This window comes from Canis aureus, chromosome 11, assembly GCF_053574225.1.
Source record: "Canis aureus isolate CA01 chromosome 11, VMU_Caureus_v.1.0, whole genome shotgun sequence".
NCBI lineage: Eukaryota > Metazoa > Chordata > Mammalia > Carnivora > Canidae > Canis > Canis aureus.
This window is the reverse complement of record NC_135621.1, coordinates 30,088,718-30,108,834: the sequence shown is the minus strand read 5'-3', so window position 1 is coordinate 30,108,834 and position 20,117 is coordinate 30,088,718. Positions and strand designations below refer to the sequence as shown.

The following is a 20,117-nucleotide window of genomic DNA, read 5'->3' as shown; positions in this document are numbered from 1 at the left end:
CAGTGTGAAAATTGCCCCCTGGGCTTTGCGAAATGGCATTCCCCGATTCATTCATTTGTTCCAAGTCTTCATAGTTGCTGAGCCTGGGAACACAGTCCTTGCATAAAGAGACGAGGCCGGCGGGACCTCCACACGCATGACTGTGAGTGGGCACAGGCAGTGAGGCATCGTGTGGCAGGAAGCTCACGGGATCCAGAGGAGACCCTAGCCAGGAAACCACTCCCATGGGACACTCAGCCCCTAGCAGTCCTTTTGCTCCCACCTCATGCACACCTGCCTCGGGCACAGTAGGCCCTTGGCTTTAACACTGCAATGTGCCTTCACTTGTGGATGTGGCTGAGGTGCTCGAGCCCCTACTATGCACCCTGCACTGTGCTCACAAATGCACACAGTCTTTTGTTGCTGCCTGGCCCGCACCCCTGTCTTTGGCAGCGGGTCCCCAACTCACCCCCTACCCCATGGGTCAGGCCAGACTGTCTGTCACAGTGTTCCACATCCTCCCTGGCAGAAGGATAGGCACATGACCCCCACCAGGCCAATCATGGCGCTCCATCACCTTGTCTTTGGTGACTGGCCCAAGGAGCTATCACATGATCCAGCCAAGCCAATCAGCTTTCTGCCCTGAGATTTGTTATTTGGGCATCAGAAAAGAATGCATCTTCTGCTTTGTGATCAAGATCTGTAAGGATGTAGGCTGAGGCTTATCGGGTCATCTTCCATGTGCCCTGGAGGACTGGGATTCTGGAAGGCCATGCACACAGACCTGGGCTCGCAGAGCTGAGAGATGAACAGAGGGAGAGACGCCCCCCACACACCCATCTAGGCACACCAAGCAATACATGCAGCACCTAGCAGAGGAACTGCCCCAGATCACAGTTGTGGCCATGTGTCACTGTCTTTATTGTGTTTATTTATTTAGGGGCAGGAGCAGCAAAGGGTTTCCCTCTGGAGCTTTCCAGCCACCCCAGCCGACCAGGCTCACCTGCCCCAGGAATCAGGAAGGCTGGGTGGGCCAGGGAATGCTGAGATGCAGGGGATCCTTCTTCACTCAGACTCCTAGATCCTCCTCAGGGGAACCCCAGACTGAGGGCTGGGCTTCCTGCTCCAATATCCACACAAGGTCCGCTTTTGTGAACTTCTGGGTGGGCCGCACCCCCTAAGTCCCCTCTCTCTCTTTGGCCTCTGCCTCCCCCTGCCACTGATCCTGGGACCTGCAGTATCCTTACCGCCAAAGGCCGGAGACAGAGAGGCCACTTGATGAAGAAGTAGGTATGGGCCAAGCCCGACATGGGGGCTGCTTCCATTTTATAACCTGATACACTCACCCCTACCCATTGTAGTGTGGGGGGCAGTTGGCGCAACATGACTCATTTTCCCCCCAGATCCAAGCGGTAGGCAGACAGGGACAACCTCCATTGTATGATGGGAAAACGGAGCCCCAAAGAGGTCAAAGCTGGCCAGGATCCTGAGATGGATTGAAGATGTAGGTCTCCCAACTTGTGCTTTCCCTGAGGACCGCCCTGCCCTCTGAGGTGTGGGGGATGGAGGGGTCTAGCCTGAGGTGTCCCCTTCTCCCCAGGACCAATCCCACCATGGCTCTAAGGGGTTATCTCTGGGAGAGAGTCCTTATATGGTGGCCTCTCCTGTGGTCCCTCTCCAGCTCCCTTTCTCTTGTCTTCCCTGGGCCGCCTCAAACTGTGGCCCCAGACAATCCAGAGAATGGAGAAGCCTGCTTGCTGACCCACAGGGCCCTGAGTCTCAGCTCTGTCCCCAGGCCACCGTAAAGGCACAGCCCCTCCTAGCAGTGCAGGCAGGCCCTCGAGGGGGCCAGCGCCGTACCTTACAGAACATTTGCTTTCCCATCCCGACTGCATCCTTTCCTTGAGGCGGATCGGACCAGGCATCCACAACCTGCTCTCAGCCAGGCTGCGGCAGAGCTTAGCCCAGAGGGGCCAAGGATGGCTGCAGATCTGTCCTCCACCCTCCTCCCTGTCCCTCTTCCTCCTCCCCTTCCTCACTGTGCTGTTTAGACACTGCATTTCCCTGACAGCCTGCCTGACCCGGGTCCTGCCGTGGTCTCTGGGAGTGAGGAACACCCATGGGTGCTGCTCTGAGGAGGCTCCCGGAGCCCTCAGACACCCAGAGGACACACCCCTCACCCCCCACCCCCGCAGCCACAGGACACAAAGTGAGCTGCTTTGGGAATTGGTCAGCTGTCCTCAACAGAAGCTGGGCTTTGGGTGGCCTAAACTTACGCAGTTTGGAGACCCTCTTTATGAAAAAGAATATAAAATTACAAGTACAAAATTAGATAAGAGGGCCTTGGGCGGGCCCAAGCGGTAAGGGGCCCTGGAGCTGGCCTGAGGGGCTTCCCTGGAAGATCCACCTCCTCTCAGGGCCAGGAACTCAGAGCCCCAGCACTGACCAAATGGGCCACAAGGGCCAGGAGGTTATTGGGTTGTTCAGCAGTTGAGGCCCGAGGCCCAGAGGGGAGGAAGAGCTGGTCAAGGCCTTGCAGCAGGTGGGGGAGAGCTGCTGTGGGGCCCCAGAAGCTTGCACCCCTCCCCACACAGGGGAAGACTCTCTTCTTCTTGGGGCCCCAGCCTCTCTCCTGTGAACCTGACTCCGTCTCTCCAAGGACCAAGGTTCAGGCCAGTCTGCCAGGATGCTCTGTCCTGGAGGGGGAAGGCCAGTCAGCACCTGTCCCCTGAACCTGGACCCCGCTCAGGAAGGTCAGCCAGCAGCAATGCCCCTCCAGACTTCTCATCCAATAGAGCTTGTCCTGGCTGATTCCTCCCATCCCTGAGTCAGAGAAGAGAATGCAAGGTCCAGAGAAGGAAAGGGGCCCAGGTCAGGCCACACAGCGAGCCTCGGCAGCTATGGGATCGGAGCCCAGGCCTCCAAATATCGGGGGGCCTCTGACACCATGGGCGGCATGCCCCAGGCACACCCACAGCTTCTGCCCCTCCGTGGGCCACGCTGGGCCTCCCTCCGCAGGCCCCTACAGATAGCTGATGTGCAGCGCGCCCGGCTTGTCTGCAGCCGAGGCCTCTAGGGGTAGGGGCTGCTTGTCCTTGCTGGCCTTCCCGCTGGGCGGCCGCTCCTGCCCGCTGGTGCCAGGCTGGGTGATGAGGCTGACCCGGCCGTTCATCCCCTTCCCCTCCCCCTGCTTCCCGGCCCCGTCCTCCCCCTCCCGGTCCTCCCCCTCCCGGTCTTCCCCCTGCTCCTCCACCGTCTTCTCTGGAGGTCCTCCGGCGGGCTCCTGGCTGCGCACGCGGCGGGAGGGCCGTAGCAGGACCCGGCGGAAGCCCTGCTTGAAGCGGTAGGAGAGGAAGCCGTAGAGGATGGGGTTGGCGCAGCTGTTGGCGTAGGGCAGTGCCACCACCAGGAAGTAGAGGCCGAAGAAGGCCGGCTCCTCGGGCAGCGGGCACACCACGTTGACGATGTTGAGCACGTAGAAGGGCATCCAGCAGAGGACAAAGAGCGCCACCACGGCCACCACCATGCGTGTGACCTTGCGCTCCGAGTGCCGCCGCCGCTGGCACGAGGGCGCCCGCACCCGCCGCCCCGCCGAGCGCACCTTGACCACGATGAGCAGGTAGCAGAGGCAGATGACCAGCAGCGGCCCGAAGAAGCCCAGCGCGGCCGTGTAGATGATGAAGCCCGCCCGCCAGGCTGCCGCCGGCTCGGGCCACTGCATGTGGCAGGTGCTCATGCCGTGGGGCACCCCCGAGAAGACCACCACGGGCAGCACCACCACCGCCGAGGCCACCCACACAGCCACGCTCACCGTGCGGGCCACGGGCGCCGTGCGCCAGCGGGCCGAGCGGGTGGGATGCACCACTGCCAGGTAGCGGTCCACGCTCATGACCGTGAGGCAGAAGATGCTGGTGAACTGGTTGATGCCATCCACGGCCATGACCAGGCGGCACATGAGGGAGCCAAAGGGCCAGTAGGACAGGGCGTTCTGGGCAGCCAGGAAGGGCAGCCCCAGCATGAAGAGCTCGTCGGCCAGTGCCAGGTTGAGGATGTAGACGTTGGTGACCGACGGGCTGGCCGTGTGCCGCAGGACCACGTAGATGACCAGTGAGTTGCCCAGCAGGCCCACCACGCACACCACCAGGTAGACCAGGGGGATCAGAACACCGCTGACGGCCAGCCCTGCCACACTCGGGGCTGCCGACACATTTCCCACGGTGGCATCCAGGGGCCAGGCCGAGGAGGTGTTCCCGGGCTCCAGGGTTGTGGGCACCGATGCAGGATAGCCAAGGGTATCCATGGCCGAGGGGAGAGTGGTCAGCAGTCAGCTATTGGCCTGGAGGAGGAAGGACACAGCCACGTCATGGTGGATGATGGCTTTCTCCGCAATGCTCTCCCCATCGCACTGACCTTGGAGACTTAGAGCATGCCCGGCCAGCGTTTGACACACACCAGCTCTTTTACTCTGCCTAGGCTGGCAAGGTAGGCCAGCAAGGTATGCCCACTTCTCAGATGAGGAGGCTGAGTCTCGGAGAGGTGAAGCGTGTCATGTAGCTAGGGTGTGGCGTGGGACGCAGGCCTGCCGGGCTCCCGAGGGCAGCGACCTTCACTGGCTTGCACACCTCAGCATCTCCTTCACCCGTGCACCTGTGAGCACTCCACAAATGTCTACTAGAGGAGTGAATGGGTCGTTCAATCGGCCCATGGCAACATACGCCCTTCCTGTTCTTTCTCAAACGTCTTTGACACCAGTGTGTTTTACGTCGCAAGTCAATGAAATCATATTGTTTCACAGAGCGATACCTGCCCTTTTGCATAGGATGCCCCCTGCTGGCAGGACCCCAAGTGGATCACCCACTCTGAGAGACTGACTGTGTTCCTCTCCCTGCTCCAAAATTCATACATTAAAATCCTAACCCCTAGAGAAGATATTAGGAGGTTGAGGGGGGGCCCTTTGGGAGGTGCTTAGGTCTTCAGGGTAGAGCCCTCCTGAATGAGATCAGGCTTCTTATAAAAGACCCCGGAGAGCTGCCTCACTCTTGCCATGTGAGGACACAGCAAGATGACTATGAACGAGGAAGCAGGTATCACCAGACTCTGAATCTGCCAGCACCCTGACCTTGGACATTCAGCCTCCAGAACTTGGAGAAATAAATGTTGTTTATAAGCCCCCTCCTCTGGTTGCAGTATTCTGTTACAGCAGCCCCGAACCGACTAAGGCAGCCACCAGCAGCCCTCACGTTGGGAAACCAGCAGCTGCATATCACAGGTCTTTAACCTTGAATCTGAGTCTCCAGATGAACTGCACAGGATCCATGAACACCCAAAACTGGTGCACACTAATGCATCCTTGCCTTTTTCTGGGTAGAGCCCAGAGGTTTTATCAGGTTCCTCAGATTCTGAATGCAGTTAAGAGCCACAGGCACATCAATGTCCCCTCTCCTGGGAGTCAGAGTGCTTGGGCACCTGCTAAGCCTAGCCCATCCCCTGGGGCCCCCAAAGAGGCCCTGCCTGGGATGGCCAGCTGTGAAGCTGGGGGTGGGCGCGTGGGGCCCCTTCTCACCCCGTGGTGAGGAACTCACAGCACACTGGGGTAAGTGCAAGAGAAGCCACCTCACCCTCCACACTGGTGGGGCAGGCTTCCTAGAGAAGGGGACATTTCAGATGGGTCTTGAGGCACGAATAAGAGTTTGCCCAGCGGCACAGTGGGAACCAGCATGCCCTTTCTTCTCATGCTTCCTGCATATTCTAAGGAGCTAGGACTCTTCCCCACTCCCCAGCTAGACCAGCTCCCCTTACATGGGGAGACACGCTCTCAGCTTTGAACCATCTTCTGGTCCCTTCACACAGCACAGGCTCTGCATCAGTGTTTGAGGCACTGAATGAATCAGAGGAGCCCGGAGTGGACAATTCTCAATGCAAAGGGGGGATGAATTGCTGACAAAGGAAATTCAAGCCCTGCTCAGAAAGGCCGCCCACCTCAGAACTTGGAGCCTCCCTCAGCAGGACTTCCTGGCTCTCAGGAGGCCCTCTCCCCATCTCTCCTTTCTGATGACCTCCCCCCATCCCTCGGCTCCTGTCTGGCCCCTGCCTCTACCTACAACAAACCCTGAGAGAGAAGGAAAGCCTCTGATGTCCCCACTCTGAGCCCACACGGAGCCTGGATCACCTCCAGTGGGACCTGCCACCTGCACTGCCCTATGCAGATGTGATTTTTAAGATGCAAAGCTTCTGGAAAGGGGAGGAACCCCAACTTGGAGCAAACGCCTCTGGGTGGGTAGGCATGCCTGTTGCCCCTGCTCGAGGACCCTGGCTTTATAAAGGTCTGAGCACCAGGCCGGGCAATGCAGAGAATAGGCAAAGAATCGCTTGGCTGTGGCTCCCCGTTTTGATACCCCAGGCTGTCTGGCCTCAGAGCACCCCTCCCTGCTCCTCCAACCCCAGGGCAGGAGCCCCTAACCTGTCATCACCCTGGGATCTTATCTGCTCTCCTGAGCCTGGGACAGTGGACACAGGGCTCACAGGATCCTAACAGGTCTGCCGGCTTTTTGTCACCCACCCCAGCTGCCAGGTTCCAGGCTAAGCTGGCAACATGCAGCATTCTATGGGGTCTTGTAGGAGAGGGACTAGCGTTGTCCCCACCATTAGACAGGGCACACAGGTGAGGCCACACAGCCCTGGACACACAGCTAGGAAGGGGCAGACCTGGGCGAACCCTTCGGGTCATCCTCCAACACACGCACCACCTCCATTTCACAGACTGAGTCTGGGCCCTGGGGAGGCACCCAGCCGGCATTCTACTCTCCCACCAGCCTACGCAGAGCTCCCCTCCCTGCTCTCCAGGTTCTTGGACTATTCAGGGGCTCAAACCCTTGGAATCTCAGGGTCCTAAAAATAGAATTTTAGATACTTAGAACTGAGGTGTGGAGTCATAGATTGTTAGACTCCATGTCCTTGAATCAGAATGTCAGAACTCCTGAATGCCAGCATCAGCCCTCTTCCACCTGGATTTGTGGGATCTGAGACCTTGGAGATCTTTCTGGCTTCCTTAGCCCGAGAGCCCTACGTCACCCATCTGTCCACCTTGCTGCCCTGCGCACATCCTCTTTACAGCATCCCCGTGGGGCAGCCAATCACAGCCCAGGGCTGGAGGAGGCAGGAAAGTGCTCTCTTCTGAGAGAGCAGGGAGCTGGGCAAACCTAATTTCCAGGCTGCAGGGACAGATGCCCCCAGGGAAGCCTGGAGGTGAGCTCTGAGGACAGCCCCCCTCCTGCTCAGGGACACGCGTGCACAGCCCCCCCCCCACACACACACACATGCACACATGCTAACACACACAACCCTGGAGGGAACACAGCACAGCCAGCCAGGCCCTGCCTTTGTGCTGGGGACTCTCTGCCTCCACCCTCATCTGGGCGCATCTTCCCTGTCAAAGTTTAACAGGCCGGGTGCCAGGAGCAGGAAAATTATAGCTTTCTGCGGGCATAAGCCAACCTGCAATTTAAGGGCCGCCTTTTCTTTTAAGGAGCTGGAGTCCTGTGCATGATCTAGTTCATCCTCAGGGAGGAGGGATTTTTTCTCCCTGCCTGGTTTATCTTTGGCACCAGCTTGCCTGAAAGCTGGGGGTGGACTCTTCAGAGGACTGTTTGAGAGGGGACAGAGGCCCAGAGAGGACGAGTGGCTGCCCTGAGCCACACAGCAATTCAGGACAGCCCCTCAAAGATGCCAAACACCTCAATCCACTTTCCTTTTTTCTGCTCCCATCCACTTACCCTCTTGAATCCTGGCTCTGGGTTGCAGGGACCCTAAGCTATTTATTTCTTTAGCCTCGGGACCTGGCACAGCACCCCGCACTGGGAAACGTGAACAGACCAAGCAGTTCAGCAAGTAGAGCTCGGAGCAAGATGGGGCATTGCTCCTGGGCCCAGGGCTCAGGCCCCCATTGTGAGATCTTCACAAAGCCCAGGAGGGAGGATTTTTAAAGAGGAGGAAACTGAGACTCAGAGAAGTTCAGTAACTTACACAAGGTCACCTAGCTGGTGCGTGGGACACCAGAATTACCACCCAGTTCTGTCTACTTCTAAACCATCAGTACCTGCGGGTCCTGCCGGCTTCCCCTGAGGGCTGAGAGGAATCCAGGACTGGGGCCTGGACGGCCCTAAAGGCTACAGGCTGCTGCCCCTGGGCAACTGCATTCTGCTTGCTGTCTGTAACCCTGGGCCTTCCACTCAAAGATCTGGATTGTGCTGATCATCAGAGCCGACCAGCATACTCCCCTCCCAGACGAGGCCTGACCCCCAGGGACACACCCCACAGGCCCTGGGTTGGGGGACTTGGCCTGTGCCACAGAAAGATGCTACCCAATTACTGGGTGACCTTGGGCAAGTCACTTCCTGTCTCTGGACCTCAGTTTCCTCCTATTCAAATGAAGACTGTTAGACCCACCTCCCAGGGTGGCTGTAAAGATTAAATGGGATACTGTGGAGCCCAGTGCTCGGCATGGATGGGGAGCTCAGGAAAGCTGGCCCCAGGGCCGGGGAGGCCCACCGACATGATGCATTTGGTTTCTTCCAGAGCTCTGACGCTCTGCTGCTGTATGATTCCAGGATTCGAGAACCGTGGCCCCAGACTCTGAGATTGACTTGCCCCCCACCCCCCCACAGCCCACCAAGAGGTCACAGGAAGCCCTCCTTCCTCCTTGGGCCTTCCCACCCTCTCCCAGCCCCCAGCCGCAGCTTCCCGGGTTCATTCCGGGCAGAGGGTGTGCTCCAGCTCCCCACCCTCTGGGACCCCACCCCACCCCCAGCCTCCTTACCTGCCCATGGGGCGAGGGCTCCCCTGCTGGCTGCCAGGCTGGTTATCATTCTGCTGCCCCTTCTCCCTGCCCAGTCCCCAAGGGCCCAGAGCACCCTCAGCTGGGGTCCCCCCACAGTGCCCACTTCTAGGCGGCTTACAGCCCGGGCCCCCTAGGCCTGCGGCGGCCACAGCTGCCCACAGAGCCTCTCCCATCTGGTCTCCGGCCCTGACTTCCCACGGGCTCCTGGTGCGTCACCCCCCATCTCCAGGACACGTCCTGGCGGGGGGGGTGGCTGGAGGCCCAGAGTGGGGGGTCTGTGGGCAGGAGCGCAGGGTGGGGGTGGACAGAGAATCTCCCAAGGAGGAGAAAAGGGGAGCAGGGACTGTTGGAAGCCAATAGAAATAGAGGGAAAGGGGGGCTCGGTCGGAGGTGGAGAGAGAAGGAACGGGAGAAGACAGTGAGTGGGTGGAAAGCCAGAATGAGGGGGAGTGATAAGAAATGCGTGGCAGGGAGAAGAGAAGCAGGAGCAAAGAGGAGAGAAGGGGCGAGAGGGAGATGCAGAAAAGAGGCAGGGATGGAGAGCGAGGAAGGAGGAAGAAGGAGGGGGTGGCAGGCAGAGTGACAGAGAGGGATTGTGCCACAGATGGTGACATGGAGAGCCAGGGAAGGAGGGAGCAGGGGTGGGGGGGGCTGCGGGAGGGGCCAGAGAGCAGGTGCAGGCAGGGGGGAGGGGTGGCAGGTTAGGAGAGGAGGGGGAGAGGGGGTGAGGGCAGGGGGGGTGGGGGGGCAGACCCTGTTACCGCGGAGATTTGGCCACCCACGCTGGCCTTGGCTCTCGCGGTGGGGCGGAGAGGAGAGTGTGGCGTTTAGGGAGCTGGACGCCCCCCGGGCCACTGTGGCACGTGTCCTGCTAGGCGACAGCTGGGTCCCAGGGCCAGGCAGGTGAGAGGCTGAGAGCGCGGGCGAGCACTGGGTTGGGAGTCCACAGTCCTGGCCGCAGGCTGGACACCAGCCAGAGGAAGGCCAAGTGGGGGCAGCAGTCCTAAGACGGTCTGGTGGCCGGAGCCCGGGGAGCCCAGGGCAGGGTGGGGGTGGGAGGATTGGGTAAAGAATGCAGATTTCAGGCTTTGGGGCCCAAGGGCAGGATCAAAGATCCTGTACAGGAGAAAACAAATCTCCACTGTTTAGAAATTGATACAACTCAAAATGGGATAAGAATCGAGAACAATGTTACTGAGAAGAGTGGAATTCTTTTGGGGGGGCGGGTAACATTGTGTTTCATCAGAGATCAAGTCAGTATTTCCTATCCTCAAATCGGTTGCAAATGCTCACCTGTAAAATCCGCTCTTAGTTGCCGTCTGCACAAAACACAGGCAGTGGGCTGGGTCGGGCCCCTGGGCCGGATGTGCCAGCCTGTGGGCTAAGGCGCTGGGCCTGAGCACACCCCTGGGTGCCCCCGGATGAGTGCCCCAGCTCCTGCTGACCCACCCCGTGACCACGGCGAGAACACCCTCCTCGGGCCCGTTTCCTCATCTGGATAGTAGGGAGGTTGGACTAGATCATTCCTAGCTCCTCTTTGGATGTAAGCATCGGAAATGCCTAGGGGTCAACTGGGAATGATAGGGGTTTTTTGTGGTTTTTAAAAGATTTTATTTATTTATTGATGAGAGACACAGAGAGAGAAGCAGAGACACAGGCAGAGGGAGAAGCAGGCTCCCTGCAGGGAGCCCAATGCGGGACTCGATCCCGGGACCCCAGGATCACACCCTGAGCTGAAGGCAGATGATCAACCACTGAGCCACCCAGGCATCCCAGTAATGACAGCTTTTTATTAACACCCCCCCACCAGGGCCAGCTGTTTCACACACGCTGCCCTGTGTCGTGGCCACCACACCGCCGACGATGACAGTGAGCAGTGCAGTGTTTACACACGGGAAGCTGGGGCTCAGAGGGGGAAAGCAGTTTGCTCAGATCACACAGCCAGCGAGGAGAGAGGGAAGAGCGTCCTGCTAAAGGTGTGCCCGTCAGCACCTCCCAGCGGAGAAGAGGGGAAGGAAGGTAATGGGTCTCCGTTGAGCACCTGCGGGGTGCCAGGCACCACCCAGGCCCCTTTCCACCACGGGCTGTGCCTCAGGACCGGGCTGGACCTGCTCCGTCACTGGGCACCCCGGGCTGATGTGGAGTAGCCCCTCAGAGAGCCGGGAATCCGATTCTTCCAGAAGAGCCGCTCTGGGGGCTGCGGCACACAGTGGGACTAGGAGCACACCCGCTTCCGGAGGCCCCTGGAGCCCCCCTTCCACCCGCCAGGGGAGCTGGGCAAGCCAGCCCTTCTTTCCAGCCTCAGGGTTCCTCCGGTGCAAGTTCCTGAGGAGTAGGCGGTGGGCAGCTCCTGGGAGTGAGGGAGGCTTCTCTGGGGCCCTCTCCCTCCCCTCCCCTGCCGGGGGCCCTCTCAGAACCGACCCCATGCAGCCCTCCAGGCTTTATACCACACTGGCCTTGCCTCCAGCCTCTGCCTCCTCTGCTCATTTCCTTCTTCCCTGAGCTCCAGGCACACCCAGCCTCACCCATTCATTCATTCAATTCTAGAGGGGTGGGCTCAGGCCTCCGTGAGACAGTGAGGGGAATGGAGCAGTCCTAGGGAAGAGGGCCCAGGCGGAGAGCAGGGTGGCTGGAGGCAAGGGAGGCCGGGAGGCCTGACCACGGAAGGTCCTGTCTCAGTCTCGGTGGGTCCGGAGCCTCACAGGTGGGAGCAGAGGAGCTTCTCGACCTAATTTATGTTCTTCAAAGGCTCACCAGTCAGGCAGCGGTGACGGTGTTGGCTCTCCACAGGACCTTTGCACAGGCTGTGCCCCCCACCCTGGCCACTCTCCTCACGCACCCCACCCCACCCCTATGTGTGAGATGAAGTCCTCCTTCAGGCGGCCTCCTCCTGGAGTCTTCCCCATCCTAGATGAGCTAGGCCTCTCCTCTCGACTTCCTAGAGACCTCGGCCACACAGGTGTCCCCAGGCCTGGCACCAGCCTAGCACACAGCAGGTGTTTGCTGCATGTTTATCGAAGAGGAGGTGGATGGAGGGCGAGGGGCAGGGTGGCGGAGGAGGAAGACTGCACTCTGCAGGATGTCTGCTGGGGGCCGAGTGCTGGTACGGTCCTGGACACCAGGCTGGGGGCAGGTGTGGCCGGGGTCAGACACCGACCCCTGCCCGGGGGGCCTTCCCCGAGTGGAAGCGACTCGGGATCCCTGATCAGCCTCTCCTTCTGGGGATGGCAGCGCAGGAAGGGGAAGTGCCGCTCCACATCGGTGAGCCTGGGACGCAGGGGATGTTGGGTGGCGGAGCCGAGCGCGGCCCCACCTTGCCTGGCGTCGAGGTCCTGGAGCACGAGGGCCTCTAACCTCGGAGCTGGCACAGCGTTGTGTCTGCCTGGGGTCCTGCAGGGGCTGCCTGGACCGCCTCTCTGTGTCTGGGCCATCAGACCCCCACCTCCTCAAAACGAGGGCTGTGTCTCCACCCTCAGACTGTGGGGCTTCTGGAGACCTGTGACCGTGTCTCTGATGTCAGACAGGTGGTTTTCCAGGAGCTGGGGTCCAGGCTCCCCCATTCCTGAGAGCCAGGACAGGGCTGTGTCCTCCCTCCCGTCCCTCACAAGGCCTCAGGCCAAAGCCGACCACAGTGTAGACTGGGGGCCTGAGCCACTGACACTAAGGTCTTTCCTTCAAATAGGCCGAGGTGAGCCAGAGTACCTTCCCAGTCCGTTAAAGGTGTCCTCTGGTTCTTCTGGGCCCCTGCCGTTTCCCGCTAGCCTCCAATCTCAGCTCCTCCGCTTACTGGCTGTGTGACCTCGAATATGTGACTTAGCCTCTCTGAGCCTCCGTCTCTCAGCTTCAACACCCGCCATGCAGAGTTGGGGAGACAAGAGGACTAGTTAAGCCCTACACCCACCCAGCAGCAGCTCCAGGGACACGGAGACGCCACCTGCAGCGTGAGCCTGCCCCGTCCTCCTGGGCAGCAGGGGCGGGAAGGCTAGCAGCCTGGGCAGGTGAGTTTCCACCCCAGCTCTGGCCCAGTCAAGCAGCGGGACTTCGAGAAACGCCTCTGCCAAGGCCCTCCTTCAGTAGAACGTGTCCACCTTCCTGTACGATGGCCAAATGGAGGAAACGCCTGCAAGCTTGTGGCCTCCAGCACCGCGATCCGTGGCTTCCACCTCGAACTCTCTGCTTTCTGACCTGTTCGCTGCTCTCCAGCCCCCCAGCCTCCCTTCTGCGCCAGGCCACTGTCAGCTCCTCTGTCCCCCCTGCTTCTGCCCTCATCCTGCCCCCTCAGCGGGGAGAGTGAGTCCTTTAAAAACCAAGTCAGGCCAGTGGCTTCCTCCTTGAGACCCTCCTAGGGCCACCTGCTGCTGCAGAATGAAATCCCCTATCCTCACCATGGCCTGAGAAGCCGGTGGAATCCGCCTCTGCCTGCTTCCTTTCTACTCGCCCCTTCTTCTCTTTCCACAGTCCCATGGTCTTGACTCTGAACCCCATGTGTGCCCCAAGCCCTTTGCACAGACTGTTCCCTCTCGAGCTCTTAATCCCTCAGCACGTTTAGCGCCAGCTGCTCTGAAGCCTTCCCATTTTCTGATGCTCCCTCCTCTGGCTTCTCTTTTTTATCTGTAATACAATTATTTTTTTATTTGCTTCTATTTTTCTCAAAGTGCTGTTTGCAAGTAAATTTTATTTTATTTTTATATTTTTTAAATATTTTATTTATTGATTGATGAGAGACACAGAGAGAGAGGCAGAGACACAGGCAGAGGGAGAAGCAGACTCCATGCAGGGAGCCTGATGTGGGACCCCGATCCCGGGACTCCAAGATCATGCCCTGGGCTGAAGGCAGGTGCTCAACAGCTGAGCCACCCAGGTGCCCCTGCAAGTAAATTTTAAAAACCAAAGTGATAAAAAAGACTTACAACAGCAGAAAATAGTGGTCCTTCCATGGTCCTGACCCACCCCTTCTCCCAGAGGCAATTCCACCTCTTAGCTTTTTCTCCTTGTGTTTGTCTCCATCTTGCTAAATATATGATTTGTTTTTCTATGTCTTGACCCCTCAATTTTATCCAATATCTACTGACTTCCTGTTACGATAGATGAGGATTGTAGGTTTCTTACACACGCTGGTCCCTTCTCTCCACCCTCTCCACGAAATGACATTCTCCATTAAGTGTATATTCAGTGTTTTCATTAGGAATGCACTGGAAATATTATTACCTGCCCAGCCTGGAGTTCATAATTGCTTCATTTTTTTCATTTGCTTAGTCTTTTTTTTTTTTTTTTTTTTTTTATATCTCAGTTTCCTAGGACTCGGTATTTGCATTTGCTCCTACTGCTTCATAAAACCTCACAGGGGAATTTCTAGGTCCTGAGCTCCATGAGGATTTCTGCTTGGAGGCATCTAAACTCCTCTCATCTGTCCTGGCTGTCCTCTATACCTGTGTGACGACTGCTGCCCTAGGAGCATCTCTCTTCACCACTCTAGCAGTGATTTCCTTCAACTTTTTCCTGTTAGATCCCATTTCTTGAATCTTCCTCCTTAATGGTATACTCCCTGATTTTGTTGTCACACATCCTCTGGTAATTCCCTGAGCAAGTGAGCATGTTTGAAAAGATTCATTCTCTTCACACATGTATTAATAGCTGGGCTGGGTATAGAATTCTAGGTTGAGAATTACTTTGACTCTGGTGGTGGAAGGCATTTGTTCATATGTCTAACTCCCAGGACTATCCTTTCTTTTACTTTTCTTTTCTTTTCTTTTCTTTTCTTTTCTTTCTTTTCTTTTCTTTTTTTTTACTTTTAATGTTTTAAAAATGTTTATTTAAAAATTTTAAGTTTTAAAAATTTTAAGTTTTAAAATTTTTATTTAAATTTTACTTAGTTAACATACAGTGCAATATTGGTTCCTGGAGTGGAATTCAGTGATTCATCACTTACGTGCAACACCCGGTGCTCATCACAAAAAGTGCCCTCCTTAATACCTTTCACCATCTATCCCATCCCCCACCCACCTTTCTTCATCAACCCTCAGTTTGTTCTCTGTTTTTAAGAGTCTCCTATGTTTTATTTTCCTCTCTCCCTTCCCTCCCACCCCTCCCCATATGTTCATCTGTTTTCTTTCTTAAATTCTACAAATGAGTGAGATCATATGGTATTTGTCTTTCTCTGACTTATTTCACTTAGCATAATACACTCTAGCTCCATCCACGTTGTTGCAAATGGCAAGATTTCATTCTTTTTGATGGCTGAATGATATTCATATATATATACCTATAGATAGATAGATAGACATATATATATATACATTTATACCTATATATACATTAAACTTCTCAGATATATATCCACTTTATTCATATATATATATATCTTCTTCTTTATCCATTCATCAGTCACTGGACATTTGGGCTCTCTCCACAGTCCATAGTTTGGCTTCCCAGTACTGTTCTTATTCTCAATCCATTATGTGTAAACTTAGGTCATTTTCCCTTTATTCTGGAAGATTCTAGGATCTTTGCTTGGGTTGTGCACCCCTCCCCCATGCCCCACATACCTGGCTCCAACACCAAGTTTTTGGGGGTACCTAGTGAACCGTTACCATCTGAAGATTTGTGCTCTTCAGTTATGGACAAGATCTTTCTTTCTTTTTAAAAAGATTTTATTCATTTATTCATTTTAGAGAGTGAGAAAGAAGAGAAACGGAGGGAGAGAGACAAGCAGACTCCAAGTTGGGTGCAGAGCCCAATGTGGAGCTCAATCCCATGAGCCTGAGACCATGACCCAAGCCAAAATCAAGAGTCAGATGCTTAACCTATTGAGTCACCCAGGGACCCCAGGACAAGATTTTTCTATTGTTTTCTTTTGGAACTCCTATTATTTGACTATCGGCCTCTTGGCTTAACCCTATAATTTTCTTGTTGTTTACTTTGGCCATCTTATTCTCCCTTCTAGGAGTTGTTTTTGTTGTTGATGCTCACTCTGTTTTATCTTCCAAATCTTCTATTTAATTTTTTTTTCTAATTTCTGAGAGCCTTCTCTGTTTTCTGATTATTCCCTTGTAAATGGTATTCTCTATTTATTTGTGGGTATAATATGTTTCCTTATCTCTCCAAGTATAGCAGTGATGGTTTCTTTCGAGTTTTCTTCTGCTCTCTGCCTTGTCTCTATTTCTTACTAGTTCCTTTTTCTCTGTTTTTTTTTCTTAATTGGGTCTCTTTCATATCAGAGCTTTCCTCAATTGTCAGTTCATCTTTTGTTATCTATTCATTTTTCAGAATGAAGCATTAAAACTCAGATTGGCAGCTCTGTGTAGAAAGGCAGAGCTTGTAAGATAGTGAACATCTCTGGAGAGACAGCTGGATCTTTTGTCAGGGATAACTAGATGTTACCCAATGTCAGCATCTGTAAGACTTTTCTCTGAGGTGGTCAGAACCTGTCCACAGATTCTGGGATAAATGTATGCCTGTGTGTTAGCATTCCTGAACTCAGCCAGGGAAAAGGACTAGGGACACCCTGCTCAGTGTTCAGACTCTCACTGACTCCCCCTTCATCTGTCAGTTATTGCTGTGTAACAAACGACCACACAAATCTCTGTGCTGCACAACAATAAGCCTTTATTATAATTCACACCTTCAGGTCAGCTGGAATGGGCTGGACTAAGCTAGGCAGATATGCAGGTCAGCTGGACACCTCTGCCCTTACGTTCTTGAATCCAGTGGGCTTACCAGGGCATGTTCTTTCATCAGCACAAGAAAGCATGCCGAAGGGTGCAAGTGCATCAAGTCTTACCTTATGATGCATATACTAACATCTCACTGGCAAAAAGCAAGTCCCAAGGCCAAAGCTAGCATCAGTGGAATGGGGAATGTGTTCCTCCCCTGGAGGTGGGTGAGGAAGGAGTAATAATCTGCCAAACATAACCCAACCTACTACACCCCAAATAATCAGTCTGGGACCTCGCCTCCATCTGCCCTGTAGCTGGTGTCCTTGGATCCAGAAATCTCTGGTTGGATTTTCCTGCCCAGGGTAGGGAGGGATGGTTGCCTGGGTGCATAGTACAGGGGGAAGGACCTGGGGATCTAATTGCTCCTAAAACAAACTTCCAAATAACTTGCTGGCGTTCAACCTCCTGCCTTGCCATCTGTGGTGTCTGGACCCCCTACTTCAGAACCTCCCAGGGTTCTGCAAGGTCAGTTGGTTTGGATCTCTTCCATCTCCAACCCCCCCACCCAGCCCACCCCACCACAGAACAGCAGGCACTTAGGTTTCCCTGGGCTCTGTTAAATCATTTACCATCCCTCCATCTGCTCTCTGTACTTGTGTGCTGTGGTTTGGGGTCACAGGTGTCTCCTGGTTTCTTTGAAGATGAGAGTTTGTGTTTCTGTTTCGTGTTCTCCTTATTGTCGTGGCTGCTTTTCAGTAAGGGGGGGCAGGCGGCAGAAACATCTCAACCTTCGCATCTTGAGACCAGAATCTCTTTCTTGCTCTATTGCATACGCTTCCGTGGTATGTGGATCAACCACATGGCAGGTGTTGATTTACTCATCTGTCTGTCTCATTAGCCTCTGAGTCCCTGGGGAGCAGAGGGCTGGGTCTCACTGTCTCTACACCTCCAGCTCCCACACACTTTGGCATGGAGCCTGGGTTAGTACATAGGAACTAAACTGAACTGAACTTTAAGTTACATGGATGACTGCTCATCATTTCACCTACCTGAGGGCCTTCAGAAGTCTTCTAGAACCATCCTAGATCTCTGTCTCCCTCCTCAGAGCCTACCCTGCCTTGCCTCTTACATCCCATGAGACCTGGATGGGGTCATATGTCCCCAGAGGTGACTATTTCTCTGGTGGTGGGGCAATTAAGTGGGCAGGGAGGAGAGGGAAAGGATCAAAGGAAGAGATAACAGAGACCTCAGCCCCAGAAAAGCCACTGTTTCAGTACATCATGGTATTATTTCTCATGATTTTATGAGGTGGCTGAGCTCAGTTGGATGCTCTTCTGCTGCACAATAACTTTGCCTGGGGCCACAGTCATCCGGAGACTTGATTGGGCTGGCACATTCAAGATAGTTGACATATATGACAAGTGCCTTGGCAAGGATGGCAGGAAGGCTGGGCTCAGCTGGGTCACTGGGAGGGCTGGGTTTCTCTCTCCATGAAAGTCTATTCTTCCATCTGCTTGTTCACTTACATGAACAACACTTATCCAGCATCTACAAGGTGCCAGATACACGCTAGGGTCATGGGGAGCCATCCAAGCAGAGGCGCTGTTTCTCAGGGTTTGCTGCTGACTCAGTTGTCTCTGCCCTGGACTGTGAGCTCCTATGGGCAGGCCCACACTTGACTCACCCTCAAACCCTGTGTTTGGTACATGGTCCCAAAAACTATTTACTAAGTGATGAGATGATTGAATGAATCCATGGTCATACAAGCATTTTCTAAGGCAATAGGTGTACATCGTGGCATCTGAGTGGCACAGTTGTTTGTAAACAAGGAGGAGCCCCCAGGCTGCCTGAGCGGGGCCAGAGTCTAGGTAGAGACAGTGGATGCAAGGAGGCCACTGAGATGGTCACAGCTATTGTCTAGGGAAGAGATGCAAGGCCTGGAGCAGGGAGTGGCAGTGGGGCTAGATAAAGAGATGGGTTTAGCGTACAAAGAGAGGCCAGATTTTCCAGATTTGGTGACGAGTAGATGCTGGGGGAGGGAATGGGAGGAACCAAGGGGATCCCCGCACCCCAGGCCTCTGCTTTGGAGTAATGAACAAGGAGCAGCCAGGCTCTGAGACTGAAAGCCCCAAATGAAGTAGCTCATCTGGCAGGTGCTTTCCTTGCCTGCCAGGCAATGGTATCACTGCAAGGCGCCCAGTCTGATGCCCGGAAGCCTAGCCCAGGCCTGGCACAACTAGGTGGGTGTTCGGGGGTGGTTACTATCAGAGTGAGCATCACCGTGTTGTCAGCTTCTGCCTGCAACCAACAGTTCTTCCTGTTTCAAAACCAGCTCCTCACCTACTCCCCTCGAGTTTCTCTTTCCTATCTAAAGGGCCTCTGGTCCTCGGCCACTTCACAGAACAGAAATGAGTGATTCACCCCATGTCCAGTGACTGCTGGACACAATGTTACAGTGGAAAGAGCACAGAGCTAAGAGACCAAAGACGTCAGATACCAATGCTGTCAGCTAATGATAACAGAGGCCTGACCAACAGTAGCACAACCAGTGGTTTCATTTAGCTTTTGTTCCCATAATGAGGCAGCCACTGGCATTGGCTCAGCTGCCAACCAAAGTCGTGGAGGATCCAGGCTCTTTTGATCTTTCTGCTCCTCCATTCTTAGCATGTTAGCTTGCATCTTCTTCATGCTTGTGGTTTCAAGTGTGTAAAATGGCTGCTGCGGCTCCAGACATCCCCTCAGTATTCATCAGGGAAGAGGATGGAGCAAAGGGCAGTGTCCTTTTTTTTTGTGGAAGAAAACAAACACTGTCACAGACACCACCTCTCCAGCTGACTTACACTTGTCTTTTTGGCCAGTGACTGTGCACCCTTGGGACGCCAGCTGTAAAAGGGCTCCGCCCGAAACTAGGTATCCGTTAGCAAGAAGAATGGGAGTAATGGGAGGAGATGGGAAAGGGGAGTGTCTGCCTGTGAGTTGAGCTCTAGCTCCCAGTCCCAGGTTCTCCTGTGCCTCTGTTTCCTTCTCTGCAAAACTGAGCTGCTAGCATCAACATTGGAAAGACTGATTAAATGAGATAATATGTGTTAGATGAGAACACAGTGGTGAGAGAATTTATTTACCCACGTTATTATTGGCATAAGTCAAGGATTGTGCCCACTGGGGTGGGCTCAGGGGAAGAGACACATGGCAGAGGCACCCCCTGCCACGCCCACCCTCAGCATGCCAGGAAGTTGGAAGAACAGAGGAAATCATTCCAGGAAAGAGGACCAGACCAGGGTGTGGAAGGACCAGGATGACAGAGGTGTCAAGGTGGCTTTGAGGATATGAGAGTTCCCTCTGAGGGTGGAGGTGTGTGCAGGGGACAGAAGGAGGTGCAGTGTGACCAAGACTAGGGGCCACCAGAAGGGGTCCCAGGTTTACCTGGAGGCCCTAGGAGAGCTGGGAGCAAAAGAGGCTCTCCTGAGACTCTGGCCAACTGGAGGGGGCGCCCCGGGGCTGCTAAACGGCGGTGTGGGGTCAGTGTTGGCGTCATGCACCCCGGGCTTTTCACGGGGTGTTTGGTTTCCAAGGAGAAGTAATCTTAAAAACATAAAGGCCTTCTCTGAGCTGAAACTGAGAAGCACCACGGGGTTTCCCCCCTGGCC

At 55.0% G+C, this 20,117-nt stretch overlaps 1 protein-coding gene across 1 annotated transcript; it reads right to left on the bottom strand.

The window, feature by feature from the left end:
- Positions 1-876: 876 nt before the first annotated feature.
- Positions 877-9,402, bottom strand: SSTR3 (somatostatin receptor 3). Its single transcript, XM_077914631.1, has 2 exons — positions 8,795-9,402; positions 877-4,315 (listed from the first exon to the last, which is right to left on the bottom strand). Exon 2 carries the CDS (start codon positions 4,277-4,279, stop codon positions 3,002-3,004), a length of 1,278 nt encoding a protein of 425 aa, XP_077770757.1. The 5' UTR covers positions 4,280-4,315; positions 8,795-9,402; the 3' UTR covers positions 877-3,001.
- Positions 9,403-20,117: the final 10,715 nt, after the last annotated feature.

Coding starts and splice junctions, on each gene's coding strand:
- SSTR3 (XM_077914631.1), bottom strand. CDS start 4,279: ATGGATACCCTTGGCTATCCTGCATCGGTGCCCACAACCCTGGAGCCC.